This window comes from Alternaria conjuncta, assembly GCF_024043145.1.
Source record: "Alternaria conjuncta strain BMP 0040 chromosome Unknown scaffold_20, whole genome shotgun sequence".
In the NCBI taxonomy this organism is placed as follows: Eukaryota; Fungi; Ascomycota; class Dothideomycetes; order Pleosporales; family Pleosporaceae; genus Alternaria; species Alternaria conjuncta.
Genome location: NW_026250109.1, coordinates 386,568 through 411,024, shown reverse-complemented (window position 1 = coordinate 411,024; position 24,457 = coordinate 386,568). Strand labels below are relative to the sequence as shown.

The following is a 24,457-nucleotide window of genomic DNA, read 5'->3' as shown; positions in this document are numbered from 1 at the left end:
ACTATTTCTCTCTCTATTTTTAGTTTCTAGTATTTACCTACTACTATATAGATAGTTAGACTAATAAATAACTTAAGTATTACTAGTAAGATATTAAAAAAGATAAGCTAGCGCTTATTTTATAGTTTAAGTAGACTAATAAAGTAAGTTTATTTTTACTAGTTTCTAAGTTAGTACTAGGTTATCTTATAAAGATATAAAAGTACTTATTAGTAATAAGCCTAAGCTTATAGTTAGGTATAGATAGTAAAGCTTTATTTATAGATAAGTTAGAGATATTACTAGTAGAATATTACTAGCGCTATTTTCTATTTTTAGTTTCTAGTATCTACTTACTACTATATTAATAGTTAGACTAATAAATAACTTAAGCGTTATTAGTAAGATATTAAAGAAAGTAGTAATAATAGTATTCTATAGTTAGAGAGCGCTATTATTATTTATAGTAGTAGTAGAGTCTTAAATTTATTATATAGAATAGTGTACTACTATTACTCTTTTTAGAGTTACTACTAAACTAGAATAAATACTAGTACTAGTATAAGATAAACTACTATTAAAATGTCTAGATAGATTACTTTATAGTAAGATATTAAAGTTATTAGTATTTTTACTAACTAGTTAGAGAAAAAAAAGTAGTTTAGTAGAAAATATCTTTATATTACTATAGACGCTAGAAAGCTAAGAATTATAATATAAAGAGCTATATAGACCTAAGTTCTTATAAATATTATCTTATTACTATAGTTTCTAAAGCTATTAAGCTTTAAAGTACTTTAATTAAGCTAAAAAGTAGTATTATTACGCTAGCGCTATAGATTAGCGTAGACCTAGAAGCTATTAAGCTTTAAGTACTCTAATTAAGCTAGAAAGTAGTATTATTATACTAGCGCTATATATTAGTAAGATTATTAGTTTTATAAGCTATTTCTTAAGTTACTTATACTAGTTCTTAAGATTACTATATTAGTTATATTTATAGTTAGGTTATAACTAGTAAGATTATTATTAGACTTTATAAGTAATTTCTTAAGTTACTTATACTATATCTTAAGATTACTATATTAGTTATATTTATAGTTAAGTAATAACTATTAAAGTTTATATTATTTATATCTAGTTCTATTATATTCTAAATATATAATTATAGATAGTAGTTCTAGCTTTTAAGAATAGTAATATAGGTCTTCTTAGCTAAAAGATATATAATTATAAGTAGTAGTTCTAGCTTAAAGATAGTAATATAAGTCTTCTTAGCTAGAAAATATATAATTATAAATAGTAGTTCTAGCTTTTAAAGATAGTAATATAGGTCTTTTTAGCTAGAAAATATATAATTATAAGTAGTAGTTCTAGCTTTTAAAAGTAGTAATATAAATTATTTTCTTTATTAGAGTATAATTAGTATTAGACTAAAAGAGGTATATTAGTAAGAGGTAAAGTTAAATAGGCTGTAGTAGGTAATTATCTAATAAAGTTTCTAACACTAGTATTACTAGGCTAGATTAGGCTATAGTAGGTAGTAGTAAAATATATATACTATAGTAAGTAATAGAAAGTTTCTATATTACGCAGCGCTAGGCTAATATAAAGTCTAGCTTATAGTAGTAGAATAAATCTATAATAGTTTATAGATAAAAGTAGTTAGTATTATAGTAGTAGAATATAAGAAAGCTATAGTAGTAGAATATAAGAAAGCTATAGTAGTAGAATACTTACTACTCTTTATAATATAATAATCTTAATAACCTAAAGAAGTTACTATAAATAAGAAGAAAGTTCTTTCTTATTTTCTTATTATATATTCTACTACTATTAGTCTCTTATAAGTTATTACTTATATTCTACTACTATTAGTCTTTTATAAACTATTACTTACATTCTACTACTAGTGTATTTAAACTATTTTTTATATTCTACTACTATTAGTCTTTTATAAACTATTACTTATATTCTACTACTAGTATCTTAAAATTACTTCTTATATCTTACTACTATCTACCTCTTATAAGTTACTTATTATATCTTACTACTATCTATCTCTTATAAGTTATTACTTATATTCTACTACTAACTTAAAGTTCTACCTATTATATTCTATTACTAACCTAGACTTCTATCTATTATATTCTACTACTAATCTAAAGTTCTACCTATTATATTCTATTACTAACCTAAACTTCTATCTATTATATTCTACTACTAATCTAAAGTTCTACCTCTTACGTAGTATATTAGTTATTTAAGTATTATTACTTAACTAGTAAGATAGAATAAAACTACGTAGTTATAACTTAAAGAATAAAGTAGTTAGTAAGATAATAGTATTTTTTATTAGCTTAGTAAAGTATAAAGTCTAATAATAGATACTTCTAGGTTATAAACTTTCTAAAATATAAGAATAAATTCTAGTACTTTTCTCTACTAATACTATAAGCTATATAAAGAATACCTTTAGTTTTAAATAGTAGCTAAAAAGTAGTACTAAGTAGAGATCTAGAGAATAATTATTAGTTAGATATATTTTCTTTTATAGCGCTTATCTATATTTAGTATAAAGTAAGATACTAAGTAACTAATAGAAGTAGATAGAGTTAAACTACTATACTTATAGAAGTAGAGCTAGGTAACTACTTCTACTTATTAAAGATAACTATTACTTAAATCTAAAGTTAATATAAGTAAGCTAGTATAACTAAAGTAAGTAAGCTAGTAAAAAATACTTAAAAGAGTATATATAAAAAATAAGATAAGTAATTAAGAGTATTAGATATAAGTTAACTAAGTATAAGTTTTATAGAGTCTATTAGCTAGTTATAAGTACTAACTTATAACTCTCTTAGAAGATAATTAGTAGACTTAGTATTATAGTTATATATTATAAAATAATATATAGATAATATAGAGTATCTATATTTTTCTCTTTCTACTAAGTATATAGCTTATTAAGTAGAAGCTTATAGACTTATTAAGTAAAGGCTTAAAGTTAGCTTTAAGAAAACTTAAGATTAAGTAAAGTATAATAGAAAGTAGTCTATTTAAGATATATAAAATAAAAACACTTAAACACTAATAAAATTATAGTAGATAGCTAGTCTTTTATAACTTTATAAGTGTCTAAAAGTTTAGCTTATAAAACTCTACTACTAGTAGTATAAAAGCTAGTACTTTTTATAGATCTAATAGTTAAAATAAACTATATCTACTAAAGTAGATACTAATAAGTAGAGCTCTAAAAAAAAGTAGTTAAAAGTAGATTTACTTTATATTAGATTAGAAACTTTATAAAAAATAGTAGTAGTTACTATTACTATTACTAGTATAAAGATATAGAGGTAAAAGAGAGAAAGTAGTAAAGAGATAAAGTAGAAAAAAAAAAGGCTTTACTTATATATTACTACTATAGCTAGTATTAATAGTAGCTTTAGTAGTAAGTAGTAAAGATAAAAGTAGTAAAGATAAAAGATATATAATAAATATAGTAGAAGTATTACTATATTAAAAGATATACTATATAATAAGATAGTAGTAGAATATAAAGAGATAGTAGAAAGTAAAAATAGTAGAATATAGAAAGTAACTATAAGACGCTAGTAGTAAAATATAAGAAGAAAGTAAATACTTTAAGTATAATATATATAAACTCTAGCGCTATAGTTTAGTTAGATATAGAAAACTATTATTACTATACTTTATAAATATATCTATATAGAAGTTACTACTACTAGATACTACTATAAGTAAGAGAGAAAAGTATTAATATATATTAATTAATACAAACGCTTATAAATAAAACTATAATATCTATCTTAGTATTATTTAGAGATAAAAGTAGTATTTATAAAAAACTATATATAAGTCTTAGTACTATTATTATTATACTTATTATTACTATCTTAGCCTTTTACTCTTTAAAAACTCTATACTACTATAGACTTACTATATATTATATACTTTTAAATACTTATAATACTTATAAGATATACTCTATACCTCTATATTTACGTAATTTGTTTTTTAGTATACCTAAGACTAGACTTAGATTCTTCTCTACTCTAGTAAAATAAGCTAGTAATAATATAGTCTAGATATAGAATTTAAGAAATAGATTATTTCTATATAAGAAGTACTAGAGACTTCTACTAGTATATATTATAAGATAGTATATATTAATATTATACTTACTAAAAGGTAGTTACACTAATACTTTATAAAGTTCTACTAGCGTTAGTCTATCTAGCTAGATTTTCTATAATAACTAGTTTAGAGATAATAACTTACATAGTACTAGTACTATTTATAGTACCTATCTTAGACGTAGTATATCTACTAGTATAGTTAAAATATAATAATAATAATAAAAAGAGAAAAAAATTTATCTAGTTTAAGAACTTAGATAAAGACTTTAAAATAAAAAAAATAATAAGTATTTTTAATAATAATAATAATAATAGATTTATATCTACTTTAATAATAATAATACTAGTTAGAGGTAATTTCTAAGTACTAGTAGATAAGAATAATTCTTTAGTAGGTAATTCTATAGTATTACTTAAAGTCTAAGATCTACTACTTCTAGAAGACCTTAGATCTTATTCTAGTAGCTAGTAAGTAAGTTTAATCTATATTATAGTAACTACTAATACGTTTAGTATAGTCTTTAACTTTACTACTATTATTACTAGTAGTTTTATAAGCTACTAATACTTACTTATCTAAGACTTTATAAAGTTTAAGAAGTAGTTAGTAGTATCTATTTCTAACGCGTTACGCTTTATCTAGAATACTTCTATAACTCTAGTATAGAAGTCTACTAGTATCTATATTTTATATTAGTAGGTTAAAAAGTAGTAGTATAAAGATAGCTAAGCCTTTACTAACTATAATAGAAAGTAAACTAACTAGACTTAGTTTAACTATATTATAAGAATTATAGAAACTAGTCTTAGTAAGATCTTAATAGATAAAATAGTGTATTTCTACTACTTAAGTAAAAGCGTTAACTACTATTACTATAAGCTAGATATTAAAGATATTACTATTAGTAATCTTATTATAATCTCTAGTAGTATATATATACACTATTAGTATTATAGAAAAGTCTATCTTTATATAGCTTCTTTTATAAAGAATTAAGTAAAGAAAATAATAACTACTTTTATATTATAAAAGCTATAGATAACGTATAGAACTAAGCTTTTTTATTAACTAGTACGTTAAAGAGCCTATTTTACTAATTTATCTATTAGTACCTAGTATATACTATACTTTTTATTATTATACTATTAACTCTCTATAGATACTATATCTCTAATACTATTATAGAGGCTTAGAGAAATAACTATTTTTTAAGTTAGTATTCTATTTAATATAAAGTAGATTATACGCCTTTTTTAGAGCTTTTTAGTTATTTATTCTACTACTATAATCTTTTAGGTCTAGTGCCTTATTAGTTACGTAGACGTAGAATATTCTAGCTAGAGATATCTAAGAGGTGCTAATAAAAGCTTTATTACTAGTTACTATACTTACTAGTCTAGAGAAGAGGTATAAAGTATATAGAGTAATAGATAAAATAATAATAATAATAACTTCTAGTAGCTCTACTAGCTTAATATAAGAGAAATATAAACTACTATAAGTACTAAAACCTTAGTATATATTAACTAGATAGTATTAGACTAAGTATAATAAGCTAGATAAACTTAATATATATATACTACTTTATATAGAGTTCTATCTACGCGTAATTATATAAAGTTATACTAAAAGAAAAAGTACTTATCTTAGTAATAATATACTTATTATCTAGCTATATCTCTATAACTATATAGATATAGTACTTTAACTTATTATACTTATCTTTCTATATTTACCTAAATATACACTTATAAGCTATAGCGTCTTTAGACTATAATATACTATCTCTAGCCTCTACTTATATACTTTTACACTAGTATATAAATATACCTAAGTAGTATATAGATAAAATTATTAACTTTAGCTTTTCTATTTTATAAGAAATAAAAAAGTAACTTACTAAGTTCTTTTCTAATAAGAAAATTAATACTAAAGATAAAAGAAAAAATAAGTAATTTAGTAAAACTAATAGTTAGAGTAGAGGTAAAGCTAAAGATAATAATACTACGCTATCTTAAGCACTAAGAGAGAAGCCTTTATTAATAGAAAAGCTTAGAGTAAGTATAGTAATTAGTATAAACTTATAACTACTAACTATAATACTACTAATAAGTATATAGCTATAAATAATAATATATTAGATAATAGACTTTTACCTAAGCTATCTAATAAAGAGAACGTGCTAGATAACTATATTAATAACTCTAATATAACTAAGAATAAGTAGAAAGATAAGCTAGATATTAAGCTAGAGAATAAGCTACCTAAATACCTCTATTATAGTAACTTTCTTATACTAATCTATTTTAGAATATACTTTATATAAACTTCTAAGTTTATAGTATCTACCTCTACTACTATAACTTAAGATAACTTATTAATACTATATAGTTATTTATTATCTATAGCTTCTACGTCTACTACGTTTATATATAGTTTCTAGTTTATATTTATATATAAAAATATAGTACCTATAATCTTCTACTAGCTATAGTATATATTTATATTAACCTAATTTACTACTTTCTTTTAGTATAATAAGCTATTACTTTATAGAACTACTACGCTATTATATAACTTTAGTAGTAGTAAAAAATTATAGATAACATAAAATACGTAAGATACTATAATATAAGTAATATAGGTAATATAAGCCTTTAAAGATTAAGCTTTAGTAAAATAGATATAGATAGAAAATATAATTAATATTATAATTAAGATATACTATAACACTAGACTTAATAATAATAATACTAAGATTACTACGTAGATAGTAAAGAGATTAGCCTTTATATATATATTTAAGCTAACTTAGATTTACGTAAAGATATAAGAGATTAAGTAATATATATATATATAAGTAGAGCTTTTAAATAGTAATAGTAGTATTTTCTTAGTACTAAATAGTATACGCCTTAACTTTATAAAAGAATAGTAAAACTAAGCATTTTCTTATTATAGAACTATTAGTACTTAGTAAAAAAAAAACTCTTACTCTTAAGAGTAGATTAATCTAATTAGAGATATTTATAACTACGTTACTACTATAGAAAACTATATTAAAGCCTACTATAGTAAAAGCTAAAAGAGAAGAGTAGATTCTTTAGCTACTTAAGAAGTAGATAATATAAATAATAATAATATAGGTACTAATAAGTAAGTAAAGAACTATACTAGTAATAATAGTAATAGAGTATTCTAAGACTAAGACTTCTAGTTATACCTAATCTATATAGATTTAGGTTTTTCTAAGAAAACTATAAGCTACTAGAATAAGATATAATTAGTAGCGCTAGGCCTAGAATATATACTAGAGTTACTCTAGATTATTAGTAATACTATCTATACTTATAATTTTATATAGCGCTATTAGTAGATAACTAAGTATTTAGTAGTGTACTATAATAATAAAAGTTTATAGAGACTATATAGACTAGAGTAATTCTTCTTCTACTATAAGAAGGCTCTTAAATACGCTACCTATAATAAAGCTAATACTTTAGTTATTATAGTAATCTCTATACTAAAGCTTACTAAGTAGATTAATTATATAAATAACGTTAAATAATATATACTAGTATAATACTTTATTTATATACTATATTATTACGCTAATAGTAGTGTAAAAGTCTAGATAAAGGCTATACTCTAAAGTATTAAGCGCTTACTAAACTATTTATAAATAGTTAATTAGAAAGTTACTTTTATCTAGAAGCTAGTTTTTACCTTATAAGTACTTTAAATAAGTAACCTTCTTTTATATCTATAGAAAAAGCTAGATAATAAAGCTAAAGCTACTATTATAAATAACGTAGTAATATCTTTCTATATACTTACTTATAATCTAAAGTATACTACTTACTTTTATAAAGTTAAGCTCTTCTAAGAAGATAAAATACTTTAATCTTACTACTTTAAAGAATAATAAGTATAAATAGATAAGAAAGAAGATATTAACGTCTCTTTATATATATAGAGATAATAAGAACTTTTATATACTAAGTAATATATCTCTTACTCTAGCTATAATAATAACTAAATTAAATTTAACCTAGATAATAACTAAATTCTATACTAGATCTCTTTCTTAACTTTAGATAAAGAAAGAACCTTCTCTAAAGAGAAGAAGTTAACTAAAAGAATATAAAATTTCTATAATACTCTAATATTAATTTAGTTTATAGAGAATTACTCTTTATTATACTTTAATAAAGAAAGAATTTTAAATAAAAAGAATAAGTTAGCTTTAAGAAAAGATTAAATCTATAAAACTAAAGTGTTAAAGTAGCTTATAAAGAATTAGTAGTATATCTATTTCTATAGTAGTGTTATATTAATTTTTTATATTTTCTCTCTCTCTTTTTATTCTCTATTTATACTTACTTTACTATATCTCTTCTATTTATAAATTTAAAAATAACTTTATATACTTACTTATATTATATATTTTTACTAAATATAGAGTAGAAATAAATAAGTCTACTATAACTTTATTACTACTACTATCTCTATCTATAATAATATAATATATATATTTATAGTAGTATCTACTATATATAAAGCTACTTACGTTCTACTCTTAAGTATATATAAAGCTACTTATATTCTACTCTTAAGCGTTTAATAGCTAACTTATACTTCTATATCTAATAAGTAATTATATTTTACTACTAAGACATCTTTCTACTATTCTTAGTAGAACTAGTTATTATAGCCTCTTCTACTAGTTACGCTACTTACTTAGCTTTAACTAGTTTAGAATTATTAGAGAGCTTACTATTAGAGTTTTTCTCTATTTCTTACTTAATCTCTTACTCTAGTATATTATATAGCTACTATCTATTAATAAAGTTATTAATACCTATTAATACCTCTATAAAGAGAATTTACTTCTTAATATAATACTTTAGCCTAGAAAGACTTTACTAAATACTCTAACGCTATTTAAATATACTCTAAACTTATTTAATAGTTATATAAAGAAAGAAGTATTAGTAGTTAAATAATTTTTCTTTATTTTAAGCTTCTTTTCTAGTAACTCTACTATTAAACTCTCTTAAGTAATATTAAGTATAAGAATATAGTATTATTATAATAGAGGTAAAAAAGTACTTAGAGTCTATAAGTAGATATTTACTATAAAGTAGCGTAAAACTATATAGATACACTATATAGTTAAAGATCTTTATATTATATACTTAGCTTTTCTATCTAGTAAGATAGTATATAAATATAAAGTTAAAGTTATATATACTAAGAATATTTTATATATAGTAGTTTTTCTAATACTACTAAGCTTTTTTATTACTAAAGCTTTACTATATAAAAGTATATATAAAGATACTATCTATAGTACTAATATAGTCTAAGAACTATAGATAGTAGCATATACTAGGTCTAACCTTATCTAGAGATATATAGTTATTACTAGATAGTTATATAGTCTCTTTAAATAGATAATAAAGCTTTACTAAATACTTATTAATTATATAGTAGATAGTACTCTTAGAGTAACTTTAGAACTAAAAGCTTAACACTATAGTTTCTTTATACTTATAATACTTAAGAAATATTATTAACTACTTATCTAAGTATACTATAGTATTATACTTTTACTTTAGCTAGTCTATAGTTATTTTATCTATATACTATACGTAGAGTTTCTAGAATACTACTTTATCTATTTATATAGCTACGTAAAACTCTTTATTACTTTTATATATAAGATATATAATATATATTTAATAGAATATTAGAAAGAGCTAAAGACTCTAGGTATTATAATTTAGAAAGAGTATTACCTATTTTATAATATTTATAATAGCTATAGCTATTATTTAAAAGATCTTAACTAATAAGCTATAAACCTTAGTATTATATAGCTTCTACGCGTTATTTTTATTAATGTCTATCTCTTCTAGTTATTCTTTTACGTTATTTTACTCTAGTAGACTATTAAAGTCTTATAGAATAAAGTTAGACTTAGAGTTAGTATTAAAGTCTATATTAAAGTTAGAATATAGCTAAGCTATAACGTAAATATAGTAGTAGTATAATATTATTTCTTAGAATCTCTATATATATTATAAGAATATAAATATAGATAAGTAGTAAGTATTAATAATAATAGCGCTAAGTATACGTATTACTACTATACTTCTATTTATACTTCTACTTTACTTCTTTTCTACTATTAAAGTTAGTAGTAGAATATATAAAACTAGCTAAATAAATATAAAACTATAGTAGTAGTATAATATATAAGACTAAATAAATATAAATAAATACTACTATATCTAAAGTATATTCTTATTATATAAATACTATAAAGACGCCTTTATACCTAAAGAATAGTACTTTTATTTAGTAGACGTAGCCTCTATATATATTAGTAGTAGTAGTAGTATAATATAAAACTATAATAATAAAAGAACTAAGTAGTAATAGTAATATAATATAATAGCTATATAATAATAAAAGTAGTACTTCTTTACTTATAGTATATAAACTAGCTATTAAGATTATTACTAATATTTTTCTTTACTTATCTCTACTAAGTCTAGTATAAGAAAGAAAGTTCTAAGTAAAATAGTATATCTAGAAAAAAATACTAGCCTTTCTTAGCTCTACTACTAGAAAGCTTTACTCTCTAGTTTCTTAGATAAAGAGACTAAGTAGTTAGCTATAGTCTTTCTTAGCTTTACTAGTAGTAATAGTATACTACTATACTTTTACTACTATACTCTTACTATTCTATATATACTAACTAAGATAACTACTATTTATTAAGTAATATAGATAGATAGCTTAGTAGTAGAGCGCTATAGATATATATTAGTAGATAGAACTTAACTTAGGTTATTTTACTTTCTTTATATACTTACTATCTAACTATAATATCTATTTACAAAGGTTTTAGATTTAATCTTTAGTCTATTTATTCTTTCTTTTTATCTTTTTTTTCTTACCTTTTTTTACTTATATAAAGTAGTAAAATATATTAAAACTTATTTTTATAAAAATTATAATTACGTAGTAGTAGAATACTTTAATTCTAGTAGTAGTAGAATATCTATATTTCTAGATTAGATAAGTAGTAGTAAAATATAATAAGAGCTTAGAAGCTTATTAAGTAGTTACTATAGTAGTAAAATACTTATAGACTTAGAATAAGTAAAAGATAGTAGAATATAACGCTTTATTTCTATCTATAGTATTATTATACGCTTAGACTATCTCTATAAATATAGAATAAGTATAAAGTAGTAGAATATAACGCTTTATTTCTATCTATAGTATTATTATATACTTAGGCTATCTTAATAAAAGACTTTTTAGAAAAAGTATAGTTTAAGTTCTACTAAAGTAGTAGGCTTAGTAAGTAGAGAGATATAAAAAAAAGTATATATAAAGTAGTAGAATATAAGATAGTAGAATATAAGGTCTTAAAAGCTAGTAAGCTAGTTACTATAGTAGTAGAATATAAAGTCTTAAGTACTAAAAAGCTAATTACTATAGTAGTAGAATATAAAGCTACTAGTATATTATAGCTATTAATAAAAGTAAAGAAAAGTATAGTATTAATAGTACTACTAGTTACTATTAAGATAGCTTACTACGTAAGTATAGTACTAGCTACTATAGCTATTATTATCTATATATACTAAAACTATATAAGTAAAGTATTAAGTATTAGTAGCACTAATAGTATCTACTAAGGTAGCTTACTATAAGTAGAGCCTCTAGTATTAATAGTACTTACTAAGATAGCTTACTATAAGTAAAGCCTTTAGTGTTAATAGTGTCTACTAAGATAGCTTACTATAAGTAAAGTCTTTAGTGTTAATAGTATCTACTAAAGTAGCTTACTAAGAGTAGAGTAGAGTATCTAGTATTAATAGTATCTACTAAAGTAGCTTACTATAAGTAAAGCTTTTAGTATTAGTAGCACTAATAGTATCTACTAAAGTAGCTTACTAAGAGTAAAGTAGAGTATTTAGTATTAATAGTACTTACTAAGGTAGCTTACTATAAGCTAAGTAGAGCTTCTAGCGCTAATAGTACTTACTAAAATAGCTTACTAAAAGTAAAGTAGAGCTTTTATCTTATTCTAACTTAGTATAAACTTAGAAGTATATTAGTAGGTTAGATAGATATAGTACTATTATATTTTTAAGATTATCTCTAGTCTTATCTTTTAACTCTTTTATATTACTAAGTAGATTAATAATCTTATACTTTTTCTTTACTATAACTTATGTTAGAATTTTTTTATTATTTTATAGTAGAGCTATCTTAGTTCTTATTTACTTAGTAAGTTCTAGAGTTACTATAAAATTACTCTACTTTATTATTTAAGTGCTTAAGTACTCTAAAAGAATATTCTACTTTAAAAATAGTAGCTAGTAGGCTAGCGCGTAGTAGTAAAATATATAGAGAGCTTAAAGATATATAAGTAGTAGTAGAATATATAGAGATTAAAGTATATAAGTAGTAGTAGAGTATATAAAAGTTAGAGTATAAAAGTAGTAGTAAAATATATAGAAAGCTTAAAGATATATTAGTAGTAGTAGAATATAAAAAGACTATAAAGGCTAGTAAGCTAGTTTATAGTAGTAAGATATTTATAGATCTAATATAAGTAAGTAGTAGTAAAATATAATAAGGCTTTAAAGCTAGTAGACTAATTATTATAGTAGTAGAATATTCTTATTATAAGTAGTAGTAGAATATTTTTATTATACTATAGTAGTAAAATACTCTTATTATAAGTAGTAGTAGAATACTTTTATTATAAGTAGTAGTAGAATATTCTTATTATACTATAGTAGTAGAATACTTTTATTATAAGTAGTAGTAGAATACTTTTATTATAAGTAGTAGTAAGATACTTTATTATAAGTAGTAGTAGAATACTTTTATTATAAGTAGTAGTAGAATACTTTATTATAAGTAGTAGTAAAATACTTTATTATAAATAGTAGTAGAATATAGTAAAGCTTTAATTTACTATATATTATATAATAATAACTACCTTTTTAACTAATTTAAGCTATTTTACTACTATTATATACTTATATAGCGCCTAAAAAGTATAAAATAATTTTTAAAATTATATAATAAAATTTTTTACTTTAATTAAACTATAATATAATATATTTTATAGCTTTTAAATACGTTGTATTTTATAGAATATATTCTACTACTATTATATAAATTACTTATTACTAAACGTAGGTATATAATAGGTTATATAATATTATATTCTTAGTATTATATTAAATATAATAATTACTAAACAGGCTCTAAGCAGTTTATATAGAGTAGGTCTAGAGTAATTATAAGCTCGAATTCTTGCGTAAGACCTACTAGCTTAATCTTGCCTGCCTTGTTGTTATTGTAAACTAAGTGTAGCTAAATGTTAGAATGTTCTAAGTTATCGCGATATAATAATGCTTCTTCTAGTTCTGAAAACTCCGCGACAGAAGCCTCTATTATGAGAAGCTTATCTAGATTATTCGCCGACAGCTGCAGTGTCTTAAAGTCCGCTGCCTCTCTCTTTAGATTATTGTTTAGTGACAGAATGCTGATCTTGCACAAGTCCTTAATTTCCACATGCTTTCTGCTGGAAAAGAACTCTTGGGAACTTTTATCTTGAGCGTGCGGTCGCCGCCAGCCTAGCCAGGACCAGCTAGGATAGCCGGGTCGTCGTTCCAGTCCTTTAGTCTCAAAGTCAAGACCGTCCAGTATACGGTCTGTAGGTGTGGCCCAGAAGAATTGGGTGCCTTTCTGTTCGAGCCACGCTATAACGCCCGTACACGCTTTGAGAGTATCGGAATCGTACGTAAGCTCAAGTCTGCAGAAGCATTCCACAAAGCACAGGAAGTCAAACTCATCCCTGCTCGCTGGCAAAGACATCCGAGTCAAAGTTATTGCTTGTTTGAGAATCCGCCCACTATAGTCGCAGTCGATGCTCTCGTCAATCCACCCATCTTTACATTGAAAGACCACTCGATTTTCCAAGAAGAACAGACATCGCCTTGAGAATATTTGTTCCTGGAACGTCCAGCCACGCTGAGTCCAGCGTGCGTTCTTCAGCTCAGCTCCCAGTGGTGGCAAAGCTTCCATGAGAGCTATGTTTCCGATGGACACGCGGTGTTGCGACATAGGGCGTGCTATCGACACCCCGCTAAGGCCTGTCCACGATGAATCGGCACAAGCTGCTACAATTGTCATGACAGCTGTATCATAAATCTCCGTCATCTTGTCCAGATGTCGTGGAAGATCTGGCGCGTCCTGAATCAGACAAAGAGCGTCGACCCAGAGATATCGAATGCCGCATCCGATACAAACTTCCATGGCGTCTCTGATCGTTGCTGGTACCTCATCCCACCGTCGCCTCAATGCATTGCGCTTTGACATGGCTTCCACTTCCGTTTGGTGCAACTTCAGTTGTGTAAGGTGAGATGGGCCCCAGACATAGCTTAGGGCAGCGTATTTCGTTGGCAACTGCTTTGATTTCAGGCACATTGCTTTCACATCGATCAGTCGTAGCGTGTCCAAAGTTCTTGTTGTGAAGCGACTCTTCGCGCAATCGAAATGGGAGTCATGCGGGTCCTCCAAACATTTTCTCACCCACAATGATAACCCTTTGATGTTACAGTATGGCGTCAAACGCTCTGGCAACACAGTGATCCATTCGCGACCAGCAGCCGCTTCGATGTAATCAGGCCATGTGTTGGAGTATGATGCTTGGGAGGCTTGTCGATCGATAACCCTTAGAAACACAGCCCCGTGACTATCGCTCAATGCAACCTTGTTGAATTGTACAACCAGATCTTTTTCTGAGGCTGATATGTCGTCTTCCTTTATCTGGCCTCGAATAACGAGTAGAGACACGAAGAAACTACACATCGGGCAAGTCTTCGCAAGTCTGACGGTTTGCAGGGAGCGGACATCCCAGACCGGACGTCTTGAATGGTCTCTGATGACTCCACACGCGTAAGCAGGATATTGTTTGCCAAGAAACACGGTTGAGAAGTCCCATCGTGCGCAATCTGCGCATAAGTCTGCTGATTTCGATATCGTGCCCTTGTCCTCGGAGGTTAGTTGCAGAAGCTTGTCCAGCCATACCTTGATGGTGCGCATCTTCAATAGTCTTCGATAAAGAGCTACAATCCGAGATGCCTAGGTAGCAGATGAACAATGAGATGTTGGAACAATTACAGAGATGCCTGGGAGTGAACAAGAAGGCTGCGCCTACTCTTGAGTAAGACGAGGCTGTGTAGCCAGCCGAGTCTAACTGCCTCGGGCAAGAACGTTCCAGGCCTGCGAACCCAGCCTCATGGATTTCAGCCAGCATCGACAACTCTTCATACACAGGCAAAACATGCGCATTCCAACTCCACAAAGCCGGGCGAACGGGAACCATACGTTTATCCAGTTTCTCTCCCGTTTTTCGCGGGATCGCATTTCCTCCGCGAAACAACACCGATGACGTTCCCGTTGATTTCCCCGGGCCCGATTGGTGGAAATGCATCAACACGAACGTTACAAGCTACCCCAGACCATCTACTCTACCCCAGCGACCATCGGCCCCGAAAAGGAAATGATGGGGTAAAATTCCGATCAATTGTCATCTAGAAGGTAGACGATGTAGGGATGAAGGAGATCAGTTCATGGGTATATAAGTAATGAGCATCCTTCATCGAAACCGGCAGGCAAACCATCAGCAGCTCGAAATTTGCGATTCCATTCAATCTATCTCACAGCGGCAGAGCCAAATAGCATCAAGATGCATCTCCCAATAACCCTCACCTACCTCACCCTCCTCGCCACCGCATCCGCCCTTCCCTCTTCCAAGCCCAAACCCAAACCCAGCGCCCAAAAACCACCCTACTTCCTCCTCGCCGGCGACTCAACAACAGCCGTACAATCCGCAGGCGGCGGCGGCTGGGGCACCGGCTTCCTAACCACAACGCTCCAAAACGGTGCTTCAGGCACAAACTACGGCCACAACGGCGCAACAACCGTGTCTTTCCGGCAAGGCGGCGACTGGGCAACCGTACTATCCTCCGCTCAAAACGTCGCAAGCAAATACACGCCCTACGTTACCATCCAATTCGGGCACAACGACCAGAAACCCGATAAGAATATCAGCGCCGCAGATCTCACAAACAATCTAATTGCGTATGTAAAAGAAGCGCGGGATGTAGGCGCGACGCCTGTCCTCGTTACATCCCTAAGCCGCCGCAACTACGATGCCGACGGGAAGATCAAACTAAACCTCGCGGATGTGGTGGCCGCGACGAAAGAAGCGGCGAGTAAGAGCGGCGCTGATATTATCGATTTGAACGCGGCAAGTACGGCGTATTTGAATGCGATTGGCGCGGAGAAGGCGCATACGTATAATCTCAAGGCGGATGATAACACGCATTTGAATGCGGAGGGGAGTGTTGTGTTTGGCAATTTGGTGGCGATGTTGCTGGATGATGCGGTGAAGGGTGTGAGGAAGTATGTTAGGCCTGTGCCGAGTGTGCGGATGGCGTTGCAGGAGGGGGTTTATGTTTTCCCTGCTGTTTGAGGAGGTTGGAGGAGGCTGTGTCTGCTATCTTTTGTACAGCGTTGGAAAACAACTTGGAACTTTTGTTGTTCAGGTGAGTAGTGCTGCTGCTGTTTTGTGTGATTCTAGGTGAGCATGAGCGGAAACTGACCGGTTGGACTGGGGGTACGAAAGGCGTAGGAACTGAGAGATAGCATAGAGATGGCCTCCGCCACTACGCCCACCCGTTTACATATTCCCTGGCGTGTAAGGGATGGTTGAACCTTGGTTGTGTCGTGTCGTGTCAAGTTCTTTTTGTACAGGTATAATGATACATACCACACGTCCATCCCATACATACACTCCAACATCCCTACTTCCCACCGCCCGTCAAACTCTCCTTAACGTCCTTAACAACCGCCCCAACATCCACCGTCTTCCCATCCACGCCCGCCCTCTCCTGAACCCCCTTCTCAACAACGCCACCCTCTCTATCCACAAACCGCGGCCTATCCTTCCACCCATTCGCATGCATGTACCCCGCCGTCACGAACCCAACAAACATGCCACCATAATGACTAGCATGATCCGCAGTCGACGTACCCTTCTTGAACGATTGGAAAATCTCCAGCACGATGAAAGCACCCAACAGCATCTTAGGCCAAAACGCCACCTCCTGCTCTTTTACAAAAGGGATTTTGAGCTTCTCTTGATCGGTGAGGAGGCAGTAGAGGACGGAGATACCCCAGATAGCTGCGGAAGCACCGACGGAATGAGCTGTGATATTTCCGCGGCCGAGATTAGCCCAGTAGAGGGAGAACAGAGTACCCACGGCTCCAGCGGAGATGTAAGTGCCCATGAAGGTGCCGCGGCCAACGAGGTCGCAGCATGCGGGGCCGACGAGACAGAGCATCATCATGTTGGCGAGGAGATGCTCGTACTGGACGTGGCTGAAGACGTTGAGGACGCTTTGGACGGCGCGCGGGTAGCCGGGGACGTGCATGAAGTAGCGGGTTAGAATGGGCCAGAGGGGCATCACGCGCCATGCTACTGCTATACCGACGTTTATGGCCAGCAGCGCGCCGATGGTGGCGGTTGTGGGGCTGAGATCGGGGAGGAGGCGGTAGGAAGGCGAGGGTGGGAGGTAGTAGTGGGCGAAACCGTAGCAGATTAGGACTGTGAGGAAGACGAAGGCGGACATGGGGTAGAGACGTTGCGCCTGCGATGGTGTTAGTGATGGTGTCAATCTGAGTAGAGAGGGGATGTGGTGCTTACAAGCGTTGTTTGTGCGAGTAGCTCTTCTTCCGTCTTCGCATCCGTTATTTGAGCTGCCTTGCTGTATTTCTCCATCTCCTCTTTCCTCCGGCTGACTTGTTCGCGGCCGAAGACGTCGACGTAGGCAGTTTGACCGGGCTTCATGAGCTGCGTACCAGTTGGCGTACGCACGTACTCTCCAGTCGCCAGTTTCTCCTCCATTTCTCTCTCCTGTTGCTCCTTCTCTTCTGCTTTCCGTGTAATCTCCTCTAATCGTTGTCTCCTCTTCTCTTCGATGTTGAGCTCAAACTGACTCTTGCCTGCATGCAGTATGCCAATCTTCCGATTGTCCTCTTCCTGTTGTATCCTTTCTGCTTCTTCCTTCTCCATTTGTTCTCGGAAAGCGCGAGCGGGGTCCTTGTATTTGGACTCGGTTTCTGGGTCGGCCAGCCACAGCTCGTAGGCTATGCGGTTTGCCTCTTTCTCTGCCCATTCCTCCGCCGCACGCGCCTCGTCTATTGGGTATTTCTCTCGTAACCACTCCAAGCCCTTCAATGCCGTATCCCTGCTCACGTGTGTGTATTGTTTCCCCAGATTGTCAACGCCATAGTCGGCGAGCGAGCCTGCTGTCCTTCGGTGGTGTAATATCCGCAGAACATTGTTACCATCGTGACCTGATAGCTTTCGCCCAAATATCCGATGTATCGTTGGTTCACTGACTGGCCCTTCGGGTAGAGGACCTATCCTGACTGTGCGCTTGCGTGATTGGGGGATGCTCGGGTTCTGCGGGGTGTCTATAACTCTTGCTCGATAGCGGGGCGTGGAGACGAAGGCACGACATTGCGGTCGCGAGGATCGATGTCGCTGTATGAGGGCTAATAAAGGCGACCTCAGGGTCTGCTCTGATAACGGTTGTGCAGTACAAAGTCGCCGCGCGAGCGATGCGCATGTTGGTCGGAGGAGTGACATTGTTAGACGCGACGGCCCACCACAATTGTCGCACTTAGGATTGGCGCTGAAGAGCGGCTATGGTCGGATTGTCTTGTTGACAGCCGTAATTGCTGAGGCCGAGCAATGCATGGTACGCACGTCGTGGGCTTCGATATGCTAGATGCATGATGCGCATCGCCAAAATGTTCCGTCGGCATCTCGGAGATGCACAGACGCTCCCCGTTCATCACTTGCACATGGCACTCACGAGCCAACAGGTGGGGTGTAAGTGCGACCAGGATCTTGGATATGCAATGTACGTGTTTGTGATCTTATATCGAATCGGTTTTCCATCAAGTCTGCCCCATTGCTTTCACCTTCGCCAACACTCCCATGTTCATACCCACGATCAGCTTGACCAACTCCCAATCCCCATTCTCTCCCACATTATCCATCACAACAACACCCGTACTTCCATCACCGATTTTTGACCTCCTCACTACACCTTCGGCGCTCTCATCTGCGACCTCCGGGTGGCGAGGTGTCGTATTTGGAGCCTCCAAGTGATGTCCCTCGCAAAGCCACTCCTCCATGCCCCTGTTGACAATCTTGGCGATAGCCCCAGGCCAGCAGGATTTCTTCCAGAAGTTGCTTCCAGAGAGAAAGTTCAGGTACAGAGGACCTGGCGGTACAGGATTCGTAACATCGGTCGTTATTCCAGGAATTGGATGAACCGCAGCAGCGGAACGCACAAGATGGTCGTTACAATGCTGTATCTTCGTTGGTATGATATCTGGTATTAGAACCTCGCAGAAGTCTTGGAGGCAGAACGTTGGTGCGGAGGAGTGCGATGGGAAGACGGCGTGAGTTGCGTTGTGCGGCCAGGCTGTTGCGTCTAGTCCGCCATTCTTGCAATCTGAACTCGAAGACGAAGCCACAGTCCGGGCTACATTGTACCGCCGCACCAGAACCAGCTTACTCCTTACAGCTCCCAAGTACGGTATCGCGTTCTCCGTGTACCAATGGCGCGCATTGGGGGTGATGTAGTGCTCCTCTAGGATGCGGGCAAGATGCTCGTCCGTCGCACTTCCCACACCTTCTCGCTTCAAACTCACCAATACCGTCTCGCTGGGGTTGGCTAAGAGGAAGTCATAGCATAGCTTTAGGATAGGCTCAAGGTACTTCGGTCCTGTGAGGCTCACAGGGAATGCGCCGTGGACTAGGTAAAGGTCTTTCTTTGATGCATCCGTCGTGTGTGTTGGCTGTACACGTATGTCCAAGAACCTGATCCCATTTTCTAGCTGTACCTTTACATCGTGGAGCTGGCATCGAACAGATGGGAGGGCGCGATAGTGCGTATGTGCATTGTGCGATCCCGGGATGCTTATAGCTGATAGAGGTAGATCATCTGGTAATGAACCCATCCACGAAGAGTAGTTTGGAAGGTGGTTGACATGGATCGAGAGATGGGGAACTGGTGTCGATGGGTGAAAGAGGGCTTTGTAAGTTGTTGAAGAGTCCGCGGACAGTGGGGTAAATGACTGTGTTGACTTTTGAGTATATGACGGATGCGTATCAATGCGATGGCGTTCACCATTGGATGTCTGGATGGTGAGACGGAGGGTTGGATTCGATAGGGTAGATGCGTTGGACTGCTTCGAGTTTGCAAATGTTATAGTATACGACTCGAACGGCTGCAAGACAGTTTCAAGATCTTGATCGTTGAAGCTTTGTGCATGGCTGCTGAGTTCAGGTGAAGTGGGTGCCGCGGATGGGGTGCTTTGAGCACCGAGAAAGTACCCGCTTGCTTTGGACTGGAGCGTATTTGGGTCCTCAAATCGCTCGACACGCTGGATGGAGAGGGTGGTAGGCGTCAAATTTCGTACGGTTAGTGGTGAAGCCATGACCGATAGTTCCAGCTCTTTGTTACTGCAATGTCCTGCAAGGGTAGGATTCGAGATCTCTCAAGACACGTCAGCGCGTAGAGATGTTGACAAGCTTGAGGTGCCGACCGAAGCTATTCCAATCGACTGGGTTTGTTGCAGGACTGGTGACTGCGGAACGATGCCGTCTCGAACAAAGGGTAAACCTTTGTCTCGCCAGGGTGCAGATGCTTGAACAATGAAAGGTTGAGAAATGGTCGTCAGCCAACGTGCACAGGCCGAATCAAGCGCCAAGGCGCCAGTCTTCAGAAGGCGCGCAAGGGAGGCGCAATTCTAGGGCACAGAGGTTCATTTGCAGGTATAAGGGAGAAAGGTGCACCTATACACTGCTAGTTCGTTCAAGTTCCTGTTATCGCAAACATCAATAGATTGTCTCAACACCAGATAATAGTAAATATCTCGCATTTGTCACGAATATCAACAGAGGCCTAAGCCTTCAACTATCATCGGAACCACTACACTACGCTGAATAAGGACGCCAAAGCGTCCGATCTGCCTCTACCAGGAGTTCATCTGGGTATCATGCAGCCAAAAGGTAAGATATGCATGTCCAACAATGAGAAAAGTACTGGTACAACTGACACCTCAACTGTACATTTGTAAAACCGCAAACGCCTCTCATGCAATGCACCGCGCACATAGATACGGCGTCTGTCTGGAAAAGAAAGCCCGCCAACGCCGAGAAATGCAGTTCGCTAGCAGAGAAGGTGATTCATGTTTTTGGGTACCGGCCCGGTTGGGCTTTCAATGATGTGCCGCTGTGCGCTGCCCGAGGATGAAGGACGAGAACCGCTCGTAGACGACGTCGCATGCGCGTATGCCATCTCCTCCTGAATCTGAGCACTGGGTGTACGGTCCTTTGTGGGTGTGAAGCTTTCAATTGGTGGCCGTTTCGGTGAGTGGTTGTTGCGGCTATCTGCACTCGAAACAGGCTGGAACACAAAGTCTGACTTTATTTTGGTCAGTCTTGCTGGCTTCCTGGGGGTCGATGGGGTCCGTCGCTTCTCAATGTGAATCGTGTCGCTGGCATTCTCCTTTGGATTGAGCCGAGTCTGCTCGTTGAACTTTGACTCGATAATGGTAAGGGCCGGATCAGATGCTTTGGCCAGAGGCTTGCCTGTGGCTTTGGTGCCGCCCTTGGTAGCCTTGAAGACGTTGTTGATAGCGGGAGCCTCTTTCTTCGGCTCCTTCTTGCCCGCCTTGCTCTTGCTTGTTGCTGTTGCCTTCTTTGGTTGTGCTTTCGGCTTCTTTGCGGGTGCTTTGGTTGCGGGCTTGCCGAACAGATCCATCTGCCCGTCTGCCTTGGCGTCTGCCTTCCTCTTCGTGCCTTTCTTAGACGGTGTGTCTGGTTCCGCTTTGTTAAAAGATAGTGGCAGTATGCGAGGGCTTTGTCCAGGTGTGAGCTGGCCTGCATTGCGTAGGACACCAGGTTTTCGAGGAGTTCCGATGATGACCTCTGCTCTTTGCTTCTCCCTGACTTTGTTGAGATCCTCTTCTGTGACTGTCTTATAGTCCATGGGGTCGTCCCATCGTCGCATGTTGGCATGGCGCGCGACTTCATCGCAAGGACCTTTGACTACTAGATCCCACTTGTCCTCGAGATCTTTACCCATCGGCTCCGGGTCGTTGTTCAGCCAGACCGTGACTCCATCCTTCCGGTCGCGAACGATGTTGCACATCTCGCGGGCGATGCGCCGCACACCGGGGACCTTCAACGTGGTGCCAGCCACGATAACAGCGTCTGGTCTCATGCGCATGTCATAGGATGCACAAGAACCGATCGACTCATCATCAGGATTATGTTCGTTGTAGAGGACCATACGGGGACGCAGGCGGCCGATGCCGTGGCTGCGCTTGTCTGCGACTTGGCGGATCTCGTCGTTCTCCACACAGCTTGGGCAGGGTGGTGGGCTAGGCCCGTTGAACTGCTCGGCGTCGAAAGGCTCCACCTTCTGACACTTGGAGCACACCATGTAATCCAGACCACCATGCACTTGGACAGTCTTGGGCCAAGGTCCTTTCTTCGGCAGAGGCACCGTTGTGCTTAGAGGGGGTAATGAAGTGTCTATGCCGTCGACGTTCTGGGTGTATAGCCGCATGAGGCGCCCTTCTTGGGCTAGGGTCGCGAGGAGATGGTGGAAGGCGGTGGGCTGCGCAGATTTCGTGTGCTGGGACAGCGTGCGCACCATGTCGTGGAATGTCGACGTGGACGTGTCATCCTGGTAAACAGACGCGTCGAACAGGTCCTTGCCGGAGGACTTGAGCTTGTGCTCCTTCTTGAGCGTGTTGAAGAGGCCAGTAGCTGATCGGAAGTCGGGAATGCCAGCCGAAACCGAAATGCCTGCACCTGCAATAACCACAATCTTGCGCTTCTTGTGCAAAACGCTCAGCAAGCGCTGCAGCTGTGGTAGCTCGTCTTGTTCGACGTCGGACCTGGAGAGGTCAAGGTATTCTGCCGTGCGCTCCTTGGGCTCTGCTGTCTTCCTCCTCTTTACTGGACGCGGGTTGTCGTCGTTGCTGGACGGGGGAGAAGGCATGTCTTCGGGCGCGGGTGATGTCTTGGCGGAGGAGCGTCGCGAGGAGGATGGGGACATGTATGCGCGACGTTGAGCGAAGGATTTGTTAAGCTCAGCTGGTGGAGTGGGCGACCGGGAAAGAATAGAGAGATCTGAATCCGAAATCTCGGTCAAGGGCGAGCTGGGCTCGTTGTTTAGCGCGTTGTAAGCCATGGTGAAGGAGCGCCGTGGGGATTGTGGGGTGGACAGCAACAGGCAGTGACAGCCGTGTGTCGCGAGGGAGGTTCAATGTCGAACGCAAGGCGCCTGACGGCTTTCAGGGACCCGGCGCGTCTAGTACCACGATGTTCTTTGTAGCTTGACTAATACGCTGGAATTTCGCATTAATTTCTCAGTATTTGTTCGAGATATGCCGCGTACGGAGGACGTGTGGAGATCGTGATTGTGTGGAGGGTGTAGGTTGGGGGCTGTCGGTCGTCGCTGCCGTGCTGCCGCTGCTGCCGTTTTGGTCCCCTTCGAGAACCGTCAGATCGGGAAGGTACGCTAGATCATTGTGACGCTTCGTGAAGGCGCGTGAACAATAGGGCAGGCAGGTGCGCGTCCGGAATAGACGCGTTTGTGGGCGGTGGTGAAGGGGGGTGGGAAGGGTGCAGAGGTTGGCGGTGGATGCGATGACGGGCGAGCGCTGGTTGACCTGGACAACCATGGGCGCCGGGTAGGTCTGCCAAGAACAGAACCTAAACACTCGACCTGTTTACGTTTGCGGCATGTCTGTGCTGGGCCGAACATGGCTATCTGAACGACAGCATCATTAAAGTAGTAGGCGTGGAAGAAGCATGTTAAGCCGTGTACATAGGGTACGACTGCGAGCTCTGAAGCAAGTCTTCGCTCGTCATGCTTCCAACTGGACGGCACGATGCCATGTTCTTCGTGACAGCCACGGCGCATGCAACCCCTCCCAGGTTCATAGAGATCGGCGCATTGCGCTTATTTGACCGTCGCAATCCCGGAGTCGCATAAGCATCCTGAGCTTATTGCACTATATTCTGAGCTCTTGCGACAACCTTCATCAGCATTCTGGGAAGGATGACTGCCCGGGATGACGATTGTGCGCGAAGCTCTCACGAACAGCA

At 35.6% G+C, this 24,457-nt stretch overlaps 3 protein-coding genes across 3 annotated transcripts; 1 reads left to right on the top strand and 2 right to left on the bottom strand.

Moving 5' to 3' along the window:
• Positions 1-15,934: 15,934 nt before the first annotated feature.
• Positions 15,935-16,723, top strand: J4E85_010054 (uncharacterized protein; the record flags this gene model as incomplete). The annotated part of the gene is made up of 1 exon (XM_051474269.1): positions 15,935-16,723. One exon carries the CDS (start codon positions 15,935-15,937, stop codon positions 16,721-16,723), a length of 789 nt encoding a protein of 262 aa, XP_051322056.1.
• Positions 16,724-17,054: 331 nt separating this feature from the next.
• On the bottom strand, positions 17,055-18,904 carry J4E85_010053 (uncharacterized protein; the record flags this gene model as incomplete). The annotated part of the gene is made up of 2 exons (XM_051474268.1): positions 17,055-17,900; positions 17,957-18,904. The coding sequence occupies 2 exons, from the start codon at positions 18,902-18,904 to the stop codon at positions 17,055-17,057; spliced, it is 1,794 nt and encodes a 597-aa protein (XP_051322055.1).
• Positions 18,905-21,503: 2,599 nt separating this feature from the next.
• Positions 21,504-23,537, bottom strand: J4E85_010052 (uncharacterized protein; the record flags this gene model as incomplete). Its single annotated transcript, XM_051474267.1, has 1 exon — positions 21,504-23,537. One exon carries the CDS (start codon positions 23,535-23,537, stop codon positions 21,504-21,506), a length of 2,034 nt encoding a protein of 677 aa, XP_051322054.1.
• Between the last annotated feature and the right edge of the window lie 920 nt (positions 23,538-24,457).